Below are 27375 nucleotides of genomic sequence, written 5' to 3' on the forward strand. Positions count from 1 at the left end.
GTTTTCTGCAGCCCACTGAAAGATTCGGTTGATGTCCGCCTGGAGCCTTGCAGTGTCTGCAATGGAAGACACTGTCATGCAGATTCGGGTGTCATCTGCAAAGGAAGACACGGTGCTGTGGCTGACATGTAATGTATATATATATATAAAAAACTTGCACAGCTGAGAAGGAAAATAAGTTTATCATACAAAAATCATACGTTCTTAAGATGCATACTTTTGCATAAAACAATGTACGTGATTGCTTTAATTAAGACAAGGAATCAAGGTAGTATCAAATACCAACATGTATGTAACTAAGACAGGTATAATACTAGTGCATTTATTATGGAAGCAGAGTGTCAACCTAATAAAGAGACTAGAAAAACGGCATATTAAACACCAGTGGGACAGGTTAAGTGTAGATCGTAGAGGGTCACAGCATTGAAAGATGTCAGGAACAAAATCCGGTCACCTGATCGATGTGTTTTAACGGAGTAATATTTATTTCGTCAAAACACCGACATATTAAACTTAATGATGTTCTGAACGATTGTAATTAGACGGGGCAATAGTCGCTTAGTCTAGGCACAATTTTTGTAAGTCATTCTCCTGGTAGCCAGTCTCCTTTCATCCCACATGTTAGGTAAAATTGCCTCATATATATATATATATATATATATATATATATATATATATATATATATATATATATATATATATATATATATATATATATAAATATGGCTTACACCGATGACTGCCAAGAAATGGTGTTTACTGAGCCATTAATCAGACTAAGGGTCGACAATATGAATTATTTTTTGATAATTTCTGAGATAACCTTATTACCACTGGACTTTGGAAAAGGCGATTAACGACATGCCCACGCACTCTGCCCCAGGCCCAGACTCGTGAATCTCAGTGTTCATCATTAACTGCCAGAAATGCCCTCATGCATGTGACAGTCATATATCTCTGCCTGAAAATCGAACCAATTACCCTTCGGTTGTGATTCGAATGGTCTACCATTGAGACATGGTCACCTCTGAAGGGTTAATGAAAATCAATCACTGACCTGGGTCTGCAGAGTGGCTGAGGTGCGAGTTCTGGTGTATGGGGTCGGGGTAAACACCGAGTCAGGAATCGTTGTAGGTGCTAACTCTGTCGTGGGCAAGTATGCTGTGGGCAGGACTGGTTGAGAGGAGCTGGAGAGTGGGTAGGTGCTGTTGCAGAAAAGGTTGTTGAAGTTAAGCTGGTAGAAAGAGAGGTTACGGTACTCTGGTGGTTGCCCACAAAACTGAGGGTTGCGTTCTCGTGATGTTACCTGCAAGTCGTACTCGAGTATCCACTGAGAGATCCAAAACAATCTGCAGTCACAGTTCAAAAACGGACCACCTGAAGCAATCATAATGTTTATAACTCAGAATATTTGTTAGTCAAAATATATAATAAAGTTAAATATTATATAACGTACAGGGACTCGATGATATCAACTCAGTCTCTTCAATAATTAATATCTAAACAAGTATAATTTTACATTGAACGACCTCTGTAATTCATAGGTCGATGGAAAAAAAACTTAGTGGGACTGCAGAGTTTAGAAGGTTAATTCCATTATATGACAGACTGACTTCAGGACACTTTTCTGTTTCCTAACAAAATACCATCAAAGAATAGAGGACCCTGATGATTAACTGGTATGAAATTTTGATAAAAAGGTAAAACCTCTCGTTTCATAGACTGACAAACTGTGTACAAAACAGAGTGCATAGAAACCATAAGGGGACCTGATTGTGCTATATACAAGTAACCCCACACTAAGAGACTTGAAACTTCTGACGACGTTTTGATCTGACTTGGACCATTAATACACAACACACAAAACACGAGGTGGTGGCCCGGTGGCCTGGTGGCTAAAGCTCCCGCTTCACACACGGAGGGCCCGGGTTCGATTCCCGGCGGGTGGAAACATTCGACACGTTTCCTTACACCTGTTGTCCTGTTCACCAGCAGCAAATAGGTACCTGGGTGTTAGTCGACTGGTGTGGGTCGCATCCTGGGGGACAAGATTAAGGACCCCAATGGAAATAAGTTAGACAGTCCTCGATGACGCACTGACTTTCTTGGGTTATCCTGGGTGGCTAACCCTCCGGGGTTAAAAATCCGAACGAAATCTTATCTTATCTTAACGGAGCCAGATTATATACGAGAGCGCGGGGCGGGGAACGAGACAGCTAGAACGGCGGCGGCGGCGGCGGCAGTAGTAGTAGTAGTGATAAAGATGGCAATAAGAATGTAGTACTGACAGTGAAAAAAAGGAGAGTTGAGTGTTAGCGAAGAAATAGCAGTAATGACACTGGAGGTAGACTGAGAAGTATTATAGTCTGACAATATTTGCACTTATTAATACTTTCATTATAATTATTACAATTATTCTTATTGCCTGACGTTAACCTAATATATATTAGCCGGACTGAAAAGTGAGAAAAATAATGCCTACACTTGAAACATGGCTGAGAATGTTACGTTGCTCTTCGGAATGTCACAACAAACTGTTATGTCTTCACTCTCCTAGCAAGACAACTACGGTATTAAATAAACGATGGCGAATGTCTCTCTGGGTCTCCCTGCTCTGGTGGGAAGCGGCAGATATAGTAACAAAATTATGCTTTCCCACTAAACAATTCTGATTTAATTTTGCTGACTAAGCACAGATCTACATTATATGTTTTATGCTAAATATAACCCATTTGCATACATACTGTAGAAGTCTTTGCCATTACATACCTAGAGAGAGTCCCTTGAGGGAGGTGAGGTGTGTGAAAGCCTGAGCAGGCAGAGTAGTGAGGGGGTTACCGTCCAGGGCGAGAAGTCGTAAGGACTTCACTTGACTGAAAGCATTAACGGGAACCTCGGTAATCATGTTGAACCCGATGTCCAGAACCTGCACCACACACTCTCATCAGTTACCAGATTAAAAGGTAAAATTGCAACACCAATATAAATTACATACACAACACAAATGAATTGTATGAAAATCTGAAAAAACAGCTGTCCAGCTCTAGTGCAAACTGTGGGGACCCAAGGCCTCAGAGAAGTGGAATAATCAAACGGCTTCAGTTACTTCTTTCTGAAGCCGTTTGAATATTCAACTTCTCCCACCCCGTCTTTAGAGATTTACAATACGTGTATTTCTTTATGTAATGTGGTACACATGCTTAAAAGGTACAATGATGGTACATTATCATCGGGAGCGCTAAACCCGTAAGGATTATACAGTCCCTGTGGGGAGGGGAAGTGATGGAAGGTATTCAGGCTCAATTCAGGGAAGTGGAGCACAGATCAAACTCCTTAGATCAAGAGCCCCTCACCAGCGTCAAGGAACCTCCCTTGAGGGTTCACTGATGGTACAGAGAGGGAGTATACAATACATGACATTTAAGGGATACAAGTACATATAGCAATGTGTATATAAAATATTACATTACAACAATGTCATACAGCTCCTCAGAGTGGAGAGTGTACTCAAAATGCAACAGGTTATTACCCCTCTGAACTGCAACACTCAGTCCCTGGAATAGAAAACTAGATGCCCTTAGATCCTTCGTTGCATCGATAAGTCTTTTACCTAGCTCCTTGGGAAATATGGATGCGCTCTTTCCCAATGGGCTGAGGGTCTCTAAGCATACAGGAAGAAACAAAGATGGATAAAAATATATTTCATTGTGTTTGTTTATTATTAAATTATTATAAACCTATCTAAAATATATTTAGTTGGCTTACGCTAAATTAAACTGCGCTTGTTATAGTAAGGTTAGGTAAGTTTTCTACGGTGCCTCGTGGCCTGGTGGCAATATCTCTCGCTTCACACGGTGAGGGTCCGGGTTCCTTACACCGGTTGTCTATGTTCACATATCAGTAAAATGGGTATCTGGGTGTTAGTCGACTGGTGTGGGTCGCATCCTGGGACAAAACTGACCTAATTTGCCCGAAATGCTCTGCATAACAAGGGGCTTTCTATATAGTAGTATGTCACTGATTTATTATTATTAAAGATTTGCCGGTATTCTCCCGGCCCGGGCCTTTTCCAAGTGGTGGCCCGGCCTTGGTTCCCTGTCTAGGGAGTGTCTGTGACCTAAGTCTCCCATGGAAGTAGGCACAAGTACCCCTTCATCTTTGGGACCAACTGTCCCCAGGCCTAGCCACATTCCCCGCCCTCACGGGGCTCGTAGGAAGAAGCTAGGTCTCTCTGGTCTGCCATCCCCGCCCCAAGGGGGTTATTGGGAATGGCAGTCTTGTGAGCTGCAAGCTCTGGCTCAGGCACCTACCCTGCCCTAGAAGGGCTGGGCATGGTGTCGATCATGTCATTGATGTCAGCTATGACTGTATACCTTGTAAATGTACTTGTAGAAATAAAGATATTATATTATACTATTTTAAGGTTCTTTTGGTACAAAATTATTAATTTTTACATTAATATAAACGAAAAAATGTATCTTTAAATGTATACGAGAAATTTTTAGAAAGGATTAATTTTAAACGAGTTCTTGCTGAAGGATCAATTGCACCTATTTGGCACGACACTGGTCAGAGAAACAGCCAACATCGAGCGTAACCTAAAGGAATCTTACAGGAGACAAGAAACGCGGGAAGAATTAGAAGCCAGAAATGAAACTGAAAGAAATCCGAAATATTTCTTTTCTTATGTCAGATTTAAGTCGAGAACAACATTCAGTATTGGGCCCCTACTTAGACGAGATGGATCCTACACAGATGACAGCAAGGAAATGAGTGAGCTACTCGAGTCCCAGTATGACGCGGCTTTTAGCCAAAGCTTTCGACAAGTGTGACTATGGTGTAATAGCACATAAAATGTATGATAAAGAAATAATAGGAAAAGTTGGTAGGTGGATCTATAACCTCCTGATAAATAGCACAAAAAGAGTAATAGTAAACAGAGTAAAGTCCCAGGCAGCTACGGTGAAAAGCTCTGTTCCACAAGTCACAATACTCCCTCCTATTCTATTCCTCATCCTCATTTCTGACATAGACAGATGTAAGCCATAGCTCCGTGTCTTCCTTTGCGGATGACATCCGGATTACCATGGCAGTGACCTCTATCGAAGACACCGCGAGACTCCAAACGGACATCAACCAGATCTTCGAATGGGCCACTCAAAACAATATGAAGTTCAACGAGGAGAAATTTCAACTACTCAGATATGGAAAACTTCAGAAAATTAAAAATGTATCTGGGTACACGACAATTTCTAACCATACAATAGAGCGGAAAAGAAATGTGAAGGACCTGGGAGTGATAATGTCAGAGGATCTCGCCTTCAAAGACCACAACAATCTATCTACCTCATCTGCTAGGAAAATGATAGGATGTATAATGAAAACCTTCAAAACTAAGAACGCAAAGCCCATGATGATCCTCTTCAAATCGCTTGTTCTCTCTAGGCTAGAATAATGCTGTATCTCAGTAGTAGTAACCAGTTACCAGTCTCAGTAGTAGTAACCAGTTACCAGTAACCGTCCGTTGACTCAACGACCAACCGTCTCTGCCTGAGTCACGGTCTTTCATATTGTGCTGACCTCAGCAGTATTCAAAGGCCCCCTCACATAGGGTACTGCAGCCGGCTAGTCAGTATTACGAGTGTAACCAAGGAGATAGGTAGGGCTGGCAAGGGCTCTCTCCACATAACAGCAATTATACGTAATAACAGCCTACGTGAGTATTTCTTCCCTAATCCACGTATCGAACTCCCACATGATATGTACACTAACGGTCCCCTTCAAGGCAGGTGAAATTGCTGACCTGGAGAGTGTACAAAGAACTTTCACGGCACACATAAGTACGATAAAGCACCTAAATTACTGGAAACGGTTGAAGGCCCTTGATTTGTATTCTCTGGAACACAGGCGAGAGAGATACATGATAATGTACACTTGGAAGGTCCCGGAGGGATTGATACCAAACTTGCACATGAAAATCACTCCCTATGAAAGCAAAAGACGTAGCAGGAGATGTAACATTCCCCCGATGAAAAGCAGGGGCGCCACGAGTACACTGAGAGACAATACAGTAAGTGTCCGAGGCCCAAGACTGTTCAACTCTCTCCCAGTATACATAAGGGGGATTACCAATAGACCCCTGGCTGTCTTCAAGAAGGCTTTGGACAGGCACATAAAGTCCGTACCTGATCAGCAGGGCTGTGGTTCGTACATCGGATTACATGCAGCCAACAGTAACAGCCTGGTTGATCGGGCCTTGACCCACTATGAGGCCTGGTCACAGACTCGTCCGCGGGGGCGTTGACCTCCGTTATTCATATAATTATATATATATTATATATATATATATATATATATATATATATATATATATATATATATATATATATATATATATATATATATATATATATATATATATATATATATATATATATATATATATATATACACACAAATAACCCGCATATAAAAGAGAGAAGCTTACGACGACGTTTCGGTCCGACTTGGACCATTGACAAAGTCGTCGTAAGCTTCTCTCTTTTATGTGCGAGTTATTTGTGTATCGTTCCAGTCACGGTATTGTGCCTTTTTGTTATTATATATATATATATATATATATATATATATATATATATATATATATATATATATATATATATATATATATATATATATATATATATATATTATTATTATTATTATCACACTGGCCGATTCCCACCAAGTCAGGGTGGCCCGAAAAAGAAAAACTTTCACCATCATTCACTCCATCACTGTCTTGCCGGAAGGGTGCTTTACACTACAGATTTTAAACTGCAACATTAACACCCCTCCTTCAGAGTGCAGGCACTGTACTTCCCATCTCCAGGACTCAAGTCCGGCCTGCCGGTTTCCCTGAACCCCTTCATAAATGTTACTTTGCTCACACTCCAACAGCACGTCAAGTATTAAAAACCATTTGTCTCCATTCACTCCTATCAAACACGCTCACGCATGCCTGCTGGAAGTCCAAGCCCCTCGCACACAAAACCTCCTTTACCCCCTCTCTCCAACCTTTCCTAGGCCGACCCCTACCCCGCCTTCCTTCCACTACAGACTGATACACTCTTGAAGTCATTCTGTTTCGCTCCATTCTCTCTACATGTCCGAACCACCTCAACAACCCTTCCTCAGCCCTCTGGACAACAGTTTTGGTAATCCCGCACCTCCTCCTAACTTCCAAACTACGAATTCTCTGCATTATATTCACACCACACATTGCTCTCAGACATGACATCTCCACTGCATCCAGCCTTCTCCTCGCTGCAACATTCATCACCCATGCTTCACACCCATATAAGAGCATTGGTAAAACTATACTCTCATACATTCCCCTCTTTGCCTCCAAGGACAAAGTTCTTTGTCTCCACAGACTCCTAAGTGCACCACTCACTCTTTTCCCCTCATCAATTCTATGATTCACCTCATCTTTCATAGACCCATCCGCTGACACGTCCACTCCCAAATATCTGAATACATTCACCTCCTCCATACTCTCTCCCTCCAATCTGATATTCAATCTTTCATCACCTAATATTTTTGTTATCCTCATAACCTTACTCTTTCCTGTATTCACCTTTAATTTTCTTCTTTTGCACACCCTTACCAAATTCATCCACCAATCTCTGCAACTTCTCTTCAGAATCTCCCAAGAGCACAGTGTCATCAGCAAAGAGCAGCTGTGACAACTCCCACTTTGTGTGTGATTCTTTATCTTTTAACTCCACGCCTCTTGCCAAGACCCTCGCATTTACTTCTCTTACAACCCCATCTATAAATATATTAAACAACCACGGTGACATCACACATCCTTGTCCCTCTTTCCTACATACTCTAACTTGAGCCTCACTATCCTCGTAAAAACTCTTCACTGTTTTCAGTAACCTACCTCCTACACCATACACTTGCAACATCTGCCACATTGCCCCCCTATCCACCCTGTCATACGCCTTTTCCAAATCCATAAATGCCACAAAGACCTCTTTAGCTTTATCTAAATACTGTTCACTTATATGTTTCACTGTAAACACCTGGTCCACACACCCCCTACCTTTCCTAAAGCCTCCTTGTTCATCTGCTATCCTATTCTCCGTCTTACTCTTAATTCTTTCAATAATAACTCTACCATACACTTTACCAGGTATACTCAGCAGACTTATCCCCCTATAATTTTTGCACTCTCTTTTATCCCCTTTGCCTTTATACAAAGGAACTATGCATGCTCTCTGCCAATCCCTAGGTACCTTACCCTCTTCCATACATTTATTAAATAATTGCACCAACCACTCCAAAACTATATCCCCACCTGCTTTTAACATTTCTATCTTTATCCCATCAATCCCGGCTGCCTTACCCCCTTTCATTTTACCTACTGCCTCACGAACTTCCCCCACACTCACAACTGGCTCTTCCTCACTCCTACAAGATGTTATTCCTCCTTGCCCTATACACGAAATCACAGCTTCCCTATCTTCATCAACATTTAACAATTCCTCAAAATATTCCCTCTATCTTCCCAATACCTCTAACTCTCCATTTAATAACTCTCCTCTCCTATTTTTAACTGACAAATTCATTTGTTCTCTAGGCTTTCTTAACTTGTTAATCTCACTCCAAAACTTTTTCTTATTTTCAACAAAATTTGTTGATAACATCTCACCCACTCTCTCATTTGCTCTCTTTTTACATTGCTTCACCACTCTCTTAACCTCTCTTTTTCTCCATATACTCTTCCCTCCTTGCATCACTTCTACTTGCTAACTTTTTCTCCCTTACTACTCTCTTTACATCATTCCACCAGTCGCTCCTCTTCCCTCCCGCACCCACTTTCCTGTAACCACAAACTTCTGCTGAACACTAACACTACATTTTTAAACCTACCCACTACCTCTTCGACCCCATTGCCTATGCTTTCATTAGCCCATCTATCCTCCAATAGCTGTTTATATCTTACCCTAACTGCCTCCTCTTTTAGTTAATAAACCTTCACCTCTCTCTTCCCTGATGCTTCTATTCTCCTTGTATCCCATCTACCTTTTACTCTCAGTGTAGCTACAACTAGAAAGTGATCTGATATATCTGTGGCCCCTCTATAAACATGTACATCCTGAAGTCTACTCAACAGTCTTTTATCTACCAATACATAATCCAACAAACTACTGTCATTTCGCCCTACATCATATCTTGAATACTTATTTATCCTCTTTTTCTTAAAATATGTATTACCTATAACTAAACCCCTTTCTATACAAAGTTCAATCAAAGGGCTCCCATTATCATTTACACCTGGCACCCCAAACTTACCTACCACACCCTCTCTAAAAGTTTCTCCTACTTTAGCATTCAGGTCCCCTACCACAATTACTCTCTCACTTGGTTGAAAGGCTGCTATACATTCACTTAACATCTCGCAAAATCTCTCTCTCTCCTCTACATTCCTCTCTTCTCCAGGTGCATACACGCTTATTATGACCCACTTTTCGCATCCAACCTTTACTTTAATCCACATAATTCTTGATTTTACACATTCATATTCTCTTTTCTCCTTCCATAACTGATCATTTAACATTACTGCTACCCCTTCCTTTGCTCTAACTCTCTCAGATACTCCAGATTTAATCCCATTTATTTCCCCCTACTGAAACTCCCCTACCCCCTTCAGCTTTGTTTCGCTTAGGGCCAGGACATCCAACTTCTTTTCATTCATAACATCAGCAATCATCTGTTTCTTGTCATCCGCACTACATCCACGCACATTTAAGCATCCCAGTTTTATAAAGTTTTTCTTCTTCTCTTTTTTAGTAAATGTCTACAGGAGAAGGGGTTACTAGCCCATTGCTCCCGGCATTTTAGTCGCCTCATACGACACACATGGCTTACGGAGGAAAGATTCTTTTCCACTTCCCCATGGACAATAGAAGAAATAAAGAAGAACAAGAGCTATTTAGAAAAAGGAGTAAAACTTAGATGTATGTATATATATATATGCATGTGCGTGTCTGTGAAGTGTGACCAAAGTGTAAGTAGGAGTAGCAAGATATCCCTGTTATCTAGCGTGTTTATGAGACAGAAAAAGAAACCAGCAATCCTACCATCATGCAAAACAGTTACAGGTTTCTGTTTCACAGTCATCTGGCAGGACGGTAGTACTTCCCTGGGTGGTTGCTGTCTACCAACCCACTACCTATACACACACATATATATATATATATATATATATATATATATATATATATATATATATATATATATATATATATATATATATATATATGCATACAAACACTGATCTCTGGCTGAAGGAGACTCGAACCTACGAACCTTGGAACAAGGTTTACCTGGAGTTTACCTGGAGAGAGTTCCGGGGGTCAACGCCCCCGCGGCCCGGTCTGTGACCAGACCTCCTGGTGGATCAGAGCCTGATCAACCAGGCTGTTACTGTTGGCTGTACGCAAACCAACGTACGAGCCACAGCCCGGCTGGTCCGGAACCGAATTTAGGTGCTTGTCCAGTGCCAGCCTGAAGACTGCCAGGGGTCTGTTGGTAATCCCCCTTATGTATGCTGGGAGGCAGTTGAACAGTCTCGGGTCCCTGACACTTATTGTATGGTCTCTTAACGTGCTAGTGACAACCCTGCTTTTCATTGGGGGGATGGTGCATCGTCTGCCAAGTCTTTTGCTTTCGTAGTGAGTGATTTTCGTGTGCAAGTTCGGTACTAGTCCCTCTAGGATTTTCCAGGTGTATATAATCATGTATCTCTCCCTCTTGCGTTCTGTTGTGTATATATATATATATATATATATATATATATATGTTACATATATTATATATATATCATATATATATATATATATATATATATATATATATATATATATATATTATCTATATATATGTGTCAAATATATATATATTATATATATAAAATATATAATATATATATATATATATATAGATATATATATATATATATATATATATATATATATATATATATGTCGTGCCGAATATGTAAAACTGGTCAATTAGCAAGAACTCATTTAAAATTAAGTCCTTTCTAAAAAATTCTCTTATACGTTTAAAGATATATTTTTTTTCATTAATGTTGATGTAAAAAATTATAATTTTGCACCAAAAAGAACTTAGAAAACTTACCTAACCTTATTATAACAAGAACAATTTATTTTAGCCTAACCCAACTAAAAATATTTTAGATTTGTTTACAATAATTTAATACTAAACAAACACAGTGAAATATATTTTTTTCGTTAGGTTCAGAATGATTTTGGCGAAATTATTGCATACACAAATTTTCACTTGTCCTATACGGCAAGATGAGCGTTGCTATTTAAGCCAAGATCGCAAGTTCTGCCTATTCGGCACGGCATATATATATATATATATATATATATATATATATATATATATATATATATATATATATATATATATATATATATATATATATATATATATATATATATATATATATATATATATATATATATATATATATGTTGGATCAAGAGCCCCTCGGCATCAAGGCACCCACCTACCTGGAGAGTTACAATGGAGTATGACAGCAGTAGTATCGTGAGACTGGCGTGAGAAAGGTAATGAGTAACGGGAGGCTGGTGTGTGAAAACAATTGTAAGAGGAATCCGGTGTGACTGACAACAATAGTGAGTAATGGGAGGCTGGTGTGACTGACAACAATAGTGAGTAATGGGAGGCTGGTGTGACTGACAACAATAGTGAGTAATGGGAGGCTGGTGTGACTGACAACAATAGTGAGTAATGAACATTAAAATGGTATAAAATACCGACAGATTGTTAGGTAAGACACATATGCAACAGTTAGGTAACTGTTGCATATGTGTCTTACCTAACAATCTGTCGGTATTTTATACCATTTTAATGTTCATTCTGTCAGACACTGCAACACATGGGTATCTTGGTACAGACCATCTACTTCGACAACCTCTACTAGTGAGAACGGCTGGGTTTGAGAAGGACCTGCCCTCCCAAATCAACCTACGTCTCACCTCCTGGCACTATATAAGGCCCGATTCTGTCACTTCAACTTCATATTGTTTCAGACAACGGAACAATGCTCTTCTCCAGACTGAGGGACTGACCACCTCAAAACTTTAAGGGTGATGGACTGATTACATCGTCTTCAAGTATCTTCTGCTTCTATCAACTTTTCTGTACTCGACTGAAGAAGCCTACTGTGTAGGCGAAACGTTTCAAAATAAAGATACCTAACTGTTGCATATGTGTCTTACCTAACAATAGTGAGTAATGGGAGGCTGGTGTGACTGACAACAATAGTGAGTAATGGGAGGCTGGTGTGACTGACAACAATAGTGAGTAATGGGAGGCTGGTGTGACTGACAACAACAGTGAGTAATGGGAGGCTAGTGTGACTGACAACAATAGTGAGTAATGGAAGGCTGGTGTGATTGACAGTAGTGAGTAATGTGAGGCTTGTGTGACGGATAATGGTAATAACGAGAGAATGCTGCAACTACGACAGTGGTAGTAAAGGGAGCCTGGTGTAATTGACAACGGTAAAAAGTAAGTGGAGCCTGCAGCAATAATAACGGAAGCATCATTGCGAGACGTTATCAGTAATAACGTGATGAATTATGTGTTATATCTGACCGCTGCTGGTACTTAACAACAGAGTTGAACCACCCACTTGATAACACCTGTGGTTGGAAGCTTCGGAATTTGATGAGCACAATGACAGTGTAGATAATCCAGTGTTTTTTCCAATCAAATACAAATACACCTGAGATAAGAAAACAAATAAAAAACTACTAGCATGAATTAAACACACAATACTAACATATCCAGTTAAAATAACATCCATCGTTTATATGCCCCATTAAATTATTCTCAATATGGTCTAAAATAATCCAGTGTCCCTGCAGGCACACAAGTAATTATAAACACCCTGATAAAAACAGAATGCCTAAAGCATGAACAAACTTTTAGCATATATTCCAGAGCCAGCTGCATGCATCAACTGCAGAGAGGAGAGCAGGAGCACCATCAAACAGGTGACCACGTGTGAGATAGATGTGCCCAATCCTCAATCGATATAGACAATCTCAGAGTCACAGATGCCCTTTTGAAAAAAGACGAAATGCATCTTACCGAACCCGTCTGTGAGGCCCACTGGACCCATCACTTCCCAAGGAAGTAGCTATGTATAGACAATTTAATTACTAAGGCAGAAATCTGCTGTAACCTAGCTCGTTACAGTTGCCTTTTCCACGGCATTTTCCCGTTCATTTCCCAGGACACCAACATGGCCCGGGCACCAACATGACCCGAGCACCAACAGAACCTCCACATCTTGTGCATCGAATGGAGATGAGGTAACCACTTCTGGATCTTTTAGACCATAGGACTGACTCATTGTGAATCCGAGGACACAGTTTGGGCCAGTAGGCCTTCTGCAATTTTCTTTTTTTAAGTTAGTATTAACTTTGCTATAATTAGTACGTTTTCCAGCAATGTATGTTCATTCTGTAATAAGGAGACCAGAACTGAACCATATAATATAGCAAGGCCTTATCAACGATACAACTTTAGTAAAACCTTTCTGGTATGAAGCCAAAAAGGCTCTTAACCTTATTGAGTATATTATTCATTACACAAATAACCCGCACATAGGAGGAGCTTACAACGAAGTTTCGGTCCGACTTGGACCAGTCACGGTATAAGAACATAAGAACATGTCTTTGTTCTTTATGGTCCCAGCAGGTAAACGTCTTATTCCTTCCAACTTTTGTAATGTTCTTCATTCTTTTAAATCTTTCTTTCGTTCTTATCCACTACTACTACCACCACTACTTCTCTACTTCCTTTCCTATTACCTCTCTTGTCCCGTCCCTGTCTGCTGGCCTATATATGCCTCCTCTCCTTTCTGTTATTGTGACTTTATAAATGGTCCAAGTCGGACCGAAACGTCGTCGTAAGCTCCTCTCTCCCATGTGCGGGGTTATTTGAATATTGTTCCAGTCATGGTACTGTGCCTTTTTGTTCTTCAGTATTCATTATATTGGAAGTTAGTTAGTAGACAGCAACCATCTAGGGAGGTACTACAGTCTTGTCGAATGTTAATGTGAAACCTGTAAAACGTTTGCAACCTTTTAGACTTGTGTTTTCTTCACGTAAGAGAGCAGGGAAAATTTGCCAACTCCTATTAACAGTCAGTATACATTTATTTTCTGTTTATTAATAGATATTATTCCTATATTTAATTTGAAATCTAGAAGGCCCACTCTGAGACCGAGCCACGGGGGCACTGAACCCCAGAATCATTCGTTTTAGATTTTTGCTAACCAGAACTGACAAAATGTTCCATTCGGTTTGGTTAAGTTCAGCAGCATTTACTTTAGAATTACCGTGGCTTTTTTCTTTTCCCGGGATTAGGGCCTTAACAGTTTTCCACATCTAACTTCATCTGTTATTTGAACATTGATACGGGCCTCGAAATGTTGGGACGCTCACCATGTGATGCAGCAAGAAACTAAGGAACTGTAGAGAACGTCAGCACGCGTTGCCATTTCTTGAGGTTCACACGAAACCAATTATTTTTGTATTATCTCTAATCCGTGTGTCAATGTTTTATTATATTCTGCGCACTAGCTTGGTGCACTGTGTATTCTAAACTACAGACCAGTGTCACTAACTTGTATAGTATGTAAAGTTATGGAGAAGGTTATCAGGAGAACAGTGGTGGAGCACTTAGAAAAGTGGGCTCATACATGACAACCTGCACGGGTTCAGGGATGGAAAATCCTGTGACAAACCTACTGGTGTTCTACGACAAGGTATCAGAAGTAAGACAGGAGAGGAAGAGATTGGTAGATTGCATTTTCTTGGACTGTAAAAAACGCTTTTGACACAGTACCGCACAAGAGACTGGAACGAAAAGCAAGCAAGAATAACGGGAAAAGCCCTACAATGGACCAGGGAATACCTGACAGGAAGGAAACAACGGGTGATGGTCCGTGACGAGATATCAGAGTGGGTGCATGTGACGAGTGGGATTCCACAAAGGATTAGTACTAGGGCCGGTGCTGTTTCTGGTATATGTGAATGATATGGCAGAAATGACAGACCCCTGGCAGTCTTCAAGCTGGCACTGGACAAGCACCTAAAGTCGGTTCCTGACCAGCCGGGCTGTGGCTCGTACGTTGGTTTGCGTGCAGCCAGTAGCAACAGCCTGGTTGATCAGGCTCTGATCCACCAGGAGGCCTGGTCACAAACCGGGCCGCGGGGGCGTTGACCCCCGGAACTCTCTCCAGGTAAACTCCAGGGATAGAGTCAGAGGTGTCCCTGTTTGCAGACGATGTGAAACTCATGAGGAGAATAGAAGCTGGCGAGGACCAGGAAAGGCTACGAAGGAATTTGGATAGGCTACAGGCCTGGTCTGATAAATGGCTCCTGGAGTTTAATCCCACCAAGTGCAAAATTATGACGCTTGGGGAAGTGCAAAGAAGACCGCAGACGGAGTACAGGATACAAACCTCACTCAAGGAGAATGACCTTGGGGGTATCATGCCGAGGATATCTTCTGAGGCGTACATCAACCAAATAACTGCTGCGGCAACTGTGCGTCTGGCAAATCTAGAACTACATTTCGACATCTAAATAAGGAGTCACTCATGACATTGTACACCGTGTACGTCAGCCCATACTGGAGTATGCAGCACCACTATGGAACCTACATATCTGGTCAAGTACATCAAGAAATTGGACAAAGTGCAAAGGTTTGCAACAAGACTAGTCCCCGAGATAAGGGGTATGTATATGAGGAGAGGTTAAGGGAACTCAATCTGGTGATACTACTGGAAGATAGGACTAGGGTGCGGGGGTTGTTATGATAGTGACGTACGAAATCCCGAAAGGAATCGACAAGGAGAATAAGGGCAGAATGTTTCAGAGATGGGATATAGGAAGAAGAGGGCACAACTGATAAGTGAAAATTCAGTCATAGGGATGTTAGGAAGTATTTCTTCAGCCTTAGAGTTGACAGAAGTGAAACAAACTGGAGAGCGAATTGGTAGAGGCGGTATCCATACATAGCTTCAAGAGGCCCTTGAAGCCGGGAGTGGACCTAGTAGCTACCAGCGAAGAGGTGGGACCAGTAGCTGTGAAGCGACCCCTGCAACCACACATAGGCGAGTCGTGAACACTACATTATGGCAGTGTACACTGTACATTACAATGGCGCACATTCAATGTGAACAAGGTAACATTTATGAAAGAATTCAAACAAACATGTTAAGCGAAACCATACCGAGTGAAATTATTTTTAAGCTGATGGTGAGCTGTAACAATGCTGCCTTGACCACCAAGAGCTACCGATGTGGAAGCTGCTGCAGGGTATCCCTCACCCCTTTACAAGGTACCGACACCACCCACGTATTTCATTCACCGTCAGAACCGACACTAATAATTATAAACTAGCAGAGCTGCTTCGAATGCTAAATCGCCACAGAGTACCAGAGGGGTTTATTGAGATTTAAGAACTACCACAGGGCCCTTTGTAATTACGTTTCAGTGTTCTTTTTCACCCACTTAAATACTAACCTTGAGTTGTGACAACGTATTGAAAGCATCGCGGGGAAAGTACTCGAGGTGGTTGTTGAGGAGTGAGAGGGAGGTGAGTGTGTCATTGATGCCCAGGAAGTCATGGGGATGCAGCGTTGACAGCTGGTTCTTCTCCAGGTTGAGGGCAGCCAGGGAGTCCAGTTCCTGCAGGGCACCTGAAGGAGGAACAAGCACTTTGTTGCTGCTGTTGCTCTACTCTCATGGTTACAACATGTCACAAGAAAATTTACGTAAAATATGTATTATTGGTTGTGTACATTCGCAGTATAAACATTCTATGTTCACTGTGAACACGGTATAATTATACACCATGCACATATGGTCATCATAGAAGTTCTAAACCAGTGGGGGTCATGCAGTGTCCGATGAATGGGACACAGTCAGGTTATATGATAGTGTCTGAAGTCTGGTCACACTGGAAGGAATACTTCCCACCTCCAGAACTAGAGTTCGGTTCCCCTCAAAGGAGGGGAATTGGGCCAATGTTCAATTTTCTTGAATCAGACGTGAATGCTTTCCAGGCGCTACATAACCTCTACAGGTTCAGCGCTCCCCCATAATAATAATAAGTCCGGCTAATCTACTGTATTCATAATTCAGCTAGTGATGGTATTCCAGACAATCAGGACATTCACTACTAGGCACCTTAAATCAATACACTTCTGAGCGATACACAGCAAAATAACCACAGCAAATATACAACAGTGGTAAACCTCGTATAATGGGTTCCAACCGTACATTAAAACATATGCGGAGACGTTAAGAAGCCTAATCGGTGAAGACACTCAATGCTCAAAGGCACCAGAGCTCAGAGAAGACACTATCATCAAAGATATTCAGGGATAAAGTGAGCAGGGCGTGACCAAAACAAGGGGCACAACTGGAAATAATACCCGTAAGAGTTGGTGACATGATTAAATACCAGCGTGAGTTGGTGAACAAGTGTAATGTAATAACTATCAAGAGCTTAGGGCATAAAATTAGGAAGGCATCAAATCGAACGATTTGTTGTTGAGGGTTTGGGCCAGGTAGTTAAGGTGGGTAAGCTGGTACACACCAGGGACCTACCTCTCTCTAGGCTGCGGATCTGATTGTGGGCGAGGTCGAGAAAAGCGAGCGTGTGGAGGGTAAGTATGGAGCGGGGTAGCACACTCAAGCTAGTTCTCTTCAAGCTGAGATTTTTTAATGTTTTCTCCAGCCCTGACAAGGACTGCTCAGTCAAGGAGAGATCGTTGTCGGCCAGCTGGGCGAAGAAGTACAGCACAAGCATAAGTATCTTGAATGAGATTAAAGATTAAACAATGTTTTTTACTTATCCTTATTATCTGCATACTTACAACCCACTTTGATCAATAACACATATCTAGTGCCTCCAGCTGTATCCTCGCTTCAGCATTCATGAACCACATCTTACACTCTAAAACGCTGACACCATTCCCTTCTCTTTGATATTCATTTTGTCTTACATTATCTTATCTGCTCATATATCTAAGTGCATCACGTTCTCCATGCTACCCCTCTAATCCAGTAACTCATTGCCAAGAATTAATCTTAATATTGTCATTTTTCACTTTTATATATCATTGCAAACTCCTTAACCAGACTCCAACATTTCTTAAAAATCTCCCCAAAACACTGTCATCAGCAAAGAGGAACTGTGACAACTCATTTTGTATAGCAGAAACGATTTACTTACTCCAGCACTTTAAGACTCACCTTTGCCACGCCAGCTTGAAACATTAAACAACATTGACATAAAGCATTCATGGGCAGGGCCTACTTATACTGAAAACATATTCCTCTGCTCTCCTACATACCTAAATCAGAGCCTCTTATAAAAACTTCTACCATGTATTCCACACATATTCATCACCATCTACATCACTTCCCTAACCACCTTATCATATGCCTTTCTCTAAACCATAAACCGAATAGTTCTTGACCATTATCTTTCTCATATGCTTTAATGGAAACACTTAATTCACATAACTTATTACCAAACACTTTACCTGGAGTTTACCTGGAGAGAGTTCCGGGGGTCAACGCCCCCGCGGCCCGGTCTGCGACCAGGCCTCCTGAACTTCGATAGTTCTGTCGAATACTTTGACTAGTTTTTACCCTTGCCTTCTTTTCTCCTTATACCAAGGAATTATGCATTCTCGCCGCTAGTTTTTAAATATCTTACCTTTTTATGCATACACTGAACTAGTGCCTTACCTTTAGTATGGAGAGGCGAAGGCCCCTGAAGGCATTATCTGGGATGAGGGTGAGGCGGTTGGCAGAAAGGTCTAGGAGCTGGAGACGACGTAAGTTTTTAAGAGCCTCAGTGGGTACCTGTTCCAGCCGGTTGTCTTGCAGGCTTAAGTTAGCAAGGGTGTCTTCCAGACCAGAGAACGCTCCTCCACTTATACTACGAATATCACACCAGGACAACTACACGAGCAGGAAGGACTTCACATAAGTTAAATATAAAACAATACAAAAAGTATCATTATTTAAAATTAAACAATCAGCATCAACAATTACGCTATATTCAACATTCTCATTGCAATGATATCATACCAACAACAATGGTAAGCCAGCTGAAGACCTCGGTCAGATGACAAAGTTCCAGTGGCGGATCATCATACGGCTAAGACCCGCGTCAGGAGAGAATTGTCCTGTTTTCTGACGAATCTTACCTAACCTAAACCATCATACTGTCCTGAACACTTGTCGCAAAACAATATTGGTATTTTATTGTAACTGTCTCTCTCTGGTATCAGCTTTTTGAGTGAATTAAGTCTTTATGTAACAGTACAACAAACAAGCGTGGCATGCTTGAGGCAAACAGCATTATTAAGTCATTAAAAACAGTGTCTCTTACGATCTTCCCCCAAGCTTGTCTTCCTTGTTTTCCATGTGTTTAAGTATGTTTTCACACTTACCCATGATTTTTTTTATATTTAAGTATATAAGAGGCCATTGGCCAACGTGAATCTTACTACCATCACCTGTCACCACGAAATCCTTAACTCCAACTCACCTGAAGGTTCTCGATGGTGAGACCGTAGAAAATATTGTCTGTGAGAACACTGATGGTGGTATTTTTAACGTGAAGTAGTTTGAGAGGCAGGGATGAGTCCTGTTGTAACACCATCATGAGCAACGCAAAGTTCACAGCTCTGCACTGAATCGACAGTTCGTTCTGCAAGTTGAAGGCGCACACGCAGGAACTGTCGAGCTTGCTGGTGTCCTCCGGCCACGGACACTGAGAACTAACGAAGATCGTGTTCAGAAGGAAGTAGATGACGCTGTGCAGCAGATCGCTGCCTCCAATTCTCCATCCACCTCTTTTCATCCTGAAGGAAGAGGTTCTGATATGAGGATATTTATTGATGAAAGTTCATTGTAAGCGATGCTCACTGTGCATGATCACCGTTATCACTATCACTTATCAACTGCAGAAATCACCCAAAAGTACGCAAATTACCGACAAATAGGACTCGTATTACCACCTCCTGCCCCGCTGCCACTGAAGTGATATCCACAACATTCACCCATCACCTACTATTCATCTGAAGCCACAGTCAATGGCCAAGGGTCAGAGCAATAAAAGAAGATCCAGTAACCAGCTAAGGACTCCTAACATCATAGGTGAGACCAGTAATATCACGAGGAAAACTTTTCGTACTGCCAGCCAGGGCACGACTCTCATCACCCACAACACACGACAGACAACAACAAACATGGCCGCCACCGCAGTCCAAGATAACTCCTTCCTTGGATTTGATGTTAAGAAGATCACCGACCCAGAACTAGCTAAACTCCTTATGATTCAGAACCAAACTAACTCAGGAAATGCAGGAACTAAAAGCTTCCAGTGCACAGTACCTCAGCAAGATCACTGCTCTAGAACACAAACTAGACACTGGAACAACAAAGCAACACCCACACCCAGTCCCTAGACACCATCAACACTCTAAAAGACCAAGTCACCCTGCTTATTACCAACATTATAGAGGAAAGATCAAGAGTGGACCAACAACTTGCCAATGTCATCACCAACTTCAAAGACCATAATGACCAACAACAGCTATCTGACGCTATTGTAGTTAACAGCAAACATCTCCCACCCACAGTCACCCAAGAGACCTGCATGGAGACCATCCTACAGCTTATCAAGGACCACCTTCGCCTTAACATACGTAGTGATGACCTAAAGGATTGCAAACTGATGGGCTACCAAGCGAGTAAAAAAACAGTGCTGTTAAAATTCCAAACTAGCCTACAAATGAACAACCTACTAAAAACATCAATTTCTATGAAAACTGATGTTTACGTCAATGAGTGCCTTACCAAAACAAGATAAAACCTCCTTTATCGGCAAAGAAAATTGCGCTATGCCCAAAAAATCCACCAGTGCTTTGTGAGGGTCGGAAAAATCGCAGCTAGGAAACAGCCCACTGGGAAGAGATACTTCATCTCTACAGAACATGACCTTAAAACATTCCTAAGTGAGGCTAGGTTAACAGAATCAGAGAAAGGTGCAGATAATACCCACTGTCCACCATTAGTGTTATACTGCCATAAATTTTGTTCCCCCCAAAATTTCCAATACCCCAACTACTTTTGAATGTCACTGTTGTATTCAATGACCATTCCACCTCATAGTCTTAATTGTGTTTAATATCTACAGAATCTCTCTCCTTTTTTACATCTTACCACTTAATTGTTCTAGCTTATTTTAATTGAAACTAACCATAGCATTGTCAACTATTCTACCTTTCTTTAAGAAATACTCTATCGCCCAATTTTATTTTAAAATTTCTATTATTGCCCAATTTTACTTTAAACTATATTGACCAATCCTATTGTAAACTTTTTATAATTGCCCATTTTTATTTTATATTTTAGTGCCCAACTTTATTGTAAACTATTCATCTTATTATTGCACTATTCTAATCTAGAGTTTATTACCCAATCTTATACTTGCCCAATTTTACCTTATACTTTATTGCCCAATCTATTTTAAATTTTTTATTATTGCCCTTTTTTATTTGTAAAGTTTATTACCCAATTTTATTATAAACTTTTTATAATTGCCCTATTCTATTTTAGACTTTATCACCCAACTTTGTTTTACTTTTCTTAACCTTTTGTTACCAAATTTTTAAGCTTGTATATTTAACTCCAACTTTTATATTATCCTGTCTACCGTCTTACTATCATATTTTAACCAAGTCATTGCTATTTTTATTTTTTTATTTTTTATTATTCTATTGCTACCTTAACTTGTGTATTTTATCTTGTCAATTTAAACCTAGTTATACTCTAGTTCTTGTTACAACTTATATTAGACCTTAGTGCAATTACAAGTGAGAGTCTTGTGCCATTTTAATTAGTATTTTTTATATTTTCAGATTAAACCTAGTTGTAATTTAGCTCATTCTAGCTCAATACATAGACAAAACCAAATTCACTATATTAGATCTTAGTGCAATTACAAGTGAAAGTCTGGTGCTATTTTTAATTTGTATTTTTATATTATTAGTTCGTACCTAGTACTTTAGCTCATTCTAGCACAACACATAGACAACATCAACTTCATTATGTTTATTAGTGACTATACTCTATATGACCAAAGTGCTTTAGCTATACACTTGTCCAAACTTCCCACTACTACATCAGTACTAGAACTCAACACACAATTCAGGATATAAATAACCACAATTTAAACCTAAAAGATTAATGATCACGTCGACCCTGATCTAAACCTCCATAATCTAACACCCAATCCTATTGGAAAGTAACTGCCTTTATTACACAGCATCACAAGCCAGCACTATCCTAAACAGTGCTAAAAGTTTATCAGTTCTTAGCTACAACATCAGATCCTTAAGCAAACACTATGATGACCTCCTGGCACTCCTTGAGTCACTAAAGACACCCTTCTGCATTATTCTTACTGAGATCTGGCTTAAACAGGACACAGTAGATATCTACCATCTATCAGGATACACAATCCACAACTGCAGACCATACCAAGCTGGGGGTGGTATTGCAATCTATTACTCAACCAACTATCTTGTAATAGCACCACTTGCTTTAGTGACAAATATGGGGATTACATTTTTGCTAATTTTACTGTAAAAAACCTTAAGACGCCTATAACAATCGGTGCCATTTACCGGATACCCCACACAAACATTCCAAATTTCAGTGAAAAATTAAAGGCACTAATAACCAACAGAGAAATGAACAAGCACCACCTTCTCTTAGCTGGAGACTTCAATATCAACCTTGGCCTACCAGATGATCAGCCTGTAACTGATTTCATCAACAATATGAACAACACACTTCTCATACCAACAATAACTAAACCAACCAGGCTCACTGAGACAAGTGCAACCATAATAGACCACATATGGACCAATATACTAGCCCCCCTTATATCAGGGATAATCACAGACAGCACTACAGACCACTACCCTACCTTCCTCTTAACAAACATTAGTAAACCACCACTGGAATACAACAAAGTTTCATTTAGACTCCATGACGAGGCCTCAATAAGGAATTTCACAGCAGACCTAGAGACTGTTGACTGGCCTACAGAATTCTCCAAGGCCAATGGTATTGACGATTGGACAGACATTTTTCTTAACAAATTACTTAGACTATACAACAAACATTGTCCTATAAAAACGAAACAGATCAAGAATAAACGGCTCGGTTGCCCATGGCTAACCAGCAGCATTCTGAAATCCATTGATAAGAAACACCAATATGAAAAGCAATATAGACAGGGCTTAATACACAAAAATATTCTTAAACACTATTCATCAGTTCTCACCAAAGTAATAAAGAAAGCCAAACAACTGTACTACTCCAGCAGATTCATTGACACAAGAGGAGATATAAAAAAGACCTGGAAAACACTCTCAGATTCTGGGGACCCACAAACTGAAAAAAAAAAAAGAATATTGCCCTGACTAAACCTCATGAAACACCACTGCATCGGACTGATACAGCTAACAAGATAAACGACTTCTTCTCAACCTTATTAGGATCTAATCTCGCCAGTAAAATCCCACATACCAACGCCCATGCCGGGGACTACCTAGATGGGAATTTCCCAAATTCCTTCTATCTTATCCATATGCTCTCGCGCTACTCTCCACAGGATGGATATGGGGTGCACAATAAACTAGCCACTTCGGTGGCAAAATCAAAATCTTGTACCAACGGAGCCCACGGAAGTCACCAAAATTTTAAAGTCACTTAAAAATAGCTCAGGGAATCTATCTCATGTCCCACCATTATTGTACAAGCGAGCGGCCCATGTCCTTTCGCATGCTATGGAAATAAGTCACTCTGACTTTTTTAGGTTATCCTAGGTTCTCTACACATATGCTGCTATGTATGATAATTCTATGTAACTGTATTTGTGTATACCTGAATAAACTTACTTACTTTTTAACAAGTCACTAGAAACTAGCACTTTCTCGACACTACTCAAGACAGCAAGGGTTACATCAATACATAAAGGTGGTGACCCTACAGATGTAAACAACTATAGGCCAATATCAAACTTAATATTGCTATCCCAAATCTTCAAGAAACTCGTGCAAGGGAGACTATATTCATTTATAACGGCACAAAACATACTCAACCCTTGCCAGTTTGGATTCAGGAAAAATAAAAGTACTAATGATGCAATTGTAAAAATGCTAGATCTGCTTTACACAGCATTGGAAAATAAGGAATATCCACTAGGAATTTTTATTGACCTAAGAAAAGCTTTTGACACAGTAGACCGCGGCATCCTACTCCACAAACTTGACCATTATGGTACAAGAGGCCATGCGCTTGCATATTTCAAATCCTACCTTACTAATAGGTATCAGTATGTCACCATTAAAGACACAGCATCATCAACACGGCCACTTGATACTGGAGTTCCGCGGGGAAGTGTCCTTGGTGTCCTGCTCTTCCTCATTTGCATCAATGATCTTCCAAACGTATCCCAACACCTGAAGCCCATTCTCTTTGCTGATGACACGACTTATGTCATCTCTCACCCTAATCTTGCCACCCTCAACACTATTGTTAACGAGGAGCTGCTCAAAATATCGACTTGGGTGACAGCCAATAAACTTACACTTAACACTCACAAAACCTACTATATTATGTTTGGTAGCAGATCTGGTGTTGTGCAACTTAACATTAAGATCAACAACACTAATTACCAGACATAATGAGGGCAAATTCCTAGGCCTATACCTCGACAACAACCTGAATTTCAGCACCCATATCCAACACAAAAAAAAGTATCCAAAACGGTTGGGGTTCTCTCCAAGATACGATACTACATGCCGCAAAACGCCCTTCTCACACTATACCATTCACTCATTTATCCATACCTCACTTATGTTATTTGTGCTTGGGGATCAACTGCAGCAACACACAAAAAGCCAATAATAACCCAACGAAAAGCCGCAGTAAGAATAATCACTAAATCCCATCCCTGGCAACACCCCCCCCCAACTCTTCATAGATCTAAACTTACTCCCTGTTCAGAACATCCACACTTACTACTGTGCAATCTACATCTACAGGACCTTAAATTCCAATATTAACCTTGACCTAAAACGCTTTCTTGATAGTTGTGACAGGACCCACAGGCATAACACCAGACACAAACATCTCTATGACATTCCCCGTGTCCGACTAAACCTTTACAAAAATTCAATGTATGTCAAAGGCCCTAAAATCTGGAACACCCTGCCTGAAAACTCTAGAACTGCAGACACATTCATCACCTTCAAAACTACCATTAGAAAACATCTTATCTCCCTGATACACCCTGTCAACTAACTACATGAAAACCACCTGGTGGTTCACACTTACACTCACTCGCCCATTTGACTATAAACACAGAAATACGAATCTTAATTTTAGAATAATGAATCCTAACTAGTCATAAGTTTGCCTGTGATACTCCAATATAGAAACTATGCATTGTGCCAAAACAAAAGCATTCACATTGCTAAACTCACAAAGTATGATTTAGTCAATTACCCATAATACCAACTTACCCCATAATTTGTAATAATTTAGAGTTAAGAATTAATCTAAGTCTGACCGAAATGCCTAGCCATGCTAGGTGTCCTAGTGGCCCCCTCTGTAATTAGTATTTTATAAACCATACCCCGGCTGGGTTGAACCCGCGGTCAGAGTCTCAAAACTCCAGCCCGTCGCGTAAGCCACTAGACCAGCTAGCCACATTAAGATTCGTCCAACTATGTATATTTCTACACCATAGGAAGGTTAGCACAGGCACCACTGTGATCACAAATGCAAGTTTTTACAGACGAATCTCCAGCTAGCGTGGCCGTGACGAACTCTAGCTCAAGTCCCTTCACTGCCGTCAACATGACTCACGAAATCGTAATGACACGATTTGTTTGCAATCGTGTCATTACGATTTCGTGAGTCAGTAGTATTTTATAACATGTAAACAACACACTATCCAAAATCTGTAAACCCTGCATTGTAATCCTTATAGAGAATAAACTTAATTGATTGATTGATTAATCAGTGATGGTCATTATGCTGATGTCTGTTGATCACTGTGTAACCAGGAGGTCTGGTCTAGTACTGGGCTGTGGTAACCTTTTGTGTTCATCAATGTTTTTGACTAGTGTTCATCGATAACGGCATTTTAAAGCCTATCGATTGAACGGGAGTCGTTAATGTTACAATTTCCCTGTTCACTAACTAACATCAGACGACCTTTTCCTCAAAAAATAGATTAAAGAGTTGTATACCTTCCCCCCCCCCCCACACACACACAAAGCACAAAATACACACAAAACAAAAATACACACAAGCAAAAAACAAAACACGCACACACACACAAAAAAAATTCTCATAGTCTCATACCCTATACAAATATTTTTGTATATACACGAAAAAAATGTCAAGACCTATATATAAATTATTAACCCCCCCAAAAAAAAAAGTTATATGCACAAACCTAGTAATGTATATTTAATTTTCTTTCACAATTTACTCTCTTTTTGAACTGCCATTGCCGTTAAAATTTGATGTGAGTGTAACCGAGTTAGCCAGAAAGCCATCATAACAGCGGTACAAGCCTTCGCATCTGACGTCACCAGAGTTCATTCACTTCTAACACGTTGTTGTAAACATTCTCAGCCACTTCGAGTACCGTAAAGAATACATTTTCTTCTCTGACTTTAAAATCGTCTGCTATACACTTCGGTGATGTTATCAGTAACTGTTCGTCAAATTTGTTTTCGTTTTAGGAGAGCAAGTACTAATTGTAAGATGGATCCAGGAGGGATATTCACTGAAATAGCTTGTTGCTGTTGCTGGTTGTTGCTAGTACGAGAGTTCACTGGTAAATGACCACAGCTGTGAGTGTCGCCCTGCAGCTCCACCTCCTCACTCTCTCCTGCCTCTCATTCCCTACTCCTTAACCCCCGCCATCCCCCACCCACCCCCGTTAACAGGATATGTGCGCCTTGAGGTGGAGAGTTCTTACCTGGCCCTGCCTCTTCGCTGGTAACCACTAGGTCCACTCTCCCAGTGTGGCATGCAGATAGTATGTGACATTTATTCTGCGTATGTACACACTCTCATATAACCAGCAAACCAGGTACTAAGGGTTTAAAGATTCAGGGGGCCCCA

At 40.6% G+C, this 27375-nt stretch overlaps 1 protein-coding gene across 2 annotated transcripts in view; it reads right to left on the reverse strand.

Moving 5' to 3' along the window:
- Nucleotides 1-27146, reverse strand: part of LOC128685245 (uncharacterized) — a 76442-nt gene extending 49296 nt beyond the window's left edge. Inside the window, exons 1-7 of one of the 2 annotated variants that reach the window (XM_070082926.1) lie at nt 26699-27146; nt 19703-20018; nt 18895-19110; nt 17746-17920; nt 16657-16832; nt 2770-2926; nt 1058-1377 (exon numbers count right to left, since the gene is read on the reverse strand). In XM_070082926.1, the coding sequence (XP_069939027.1) occupies nt 1058-1377; nt 2770-2926; nt 16657-16832; nt 17746-17920; nt 18895-19110; nt 19703-20017 (1359 nt within the window). In that variant the 5' untranslated portion in view covers nt 20018; nt 26699-27146. The remainder of the gene's footprint in view (nt 1-1057; nt 1378-2769; nt 2927-16656; nt 16833-17745; nt 17921-18894; nt 19111-19702; nt 20019-26698) is intronic. The other variant, XM_070082925.1, reaches the window with a different exon arrangement.
- Nucleotides 27147-27375: the final 229 nt, after the last annotated feature.

This window comes from Cherax quadricarinatus, chromosome 8 (assembly GCF_038502225.1).
Source record: "Cherax quadricarinatus isolate ZL_2023a chromosome 8, ASM3850222v1, whole genome shotgun sequence".
NCBI classification, from domain to species: Eukaryota; Metazoa; Arthropoda; class Malacostraca; order Decapoda; family Parastacidae; genus Cherax; species Cherax quadricarinatus.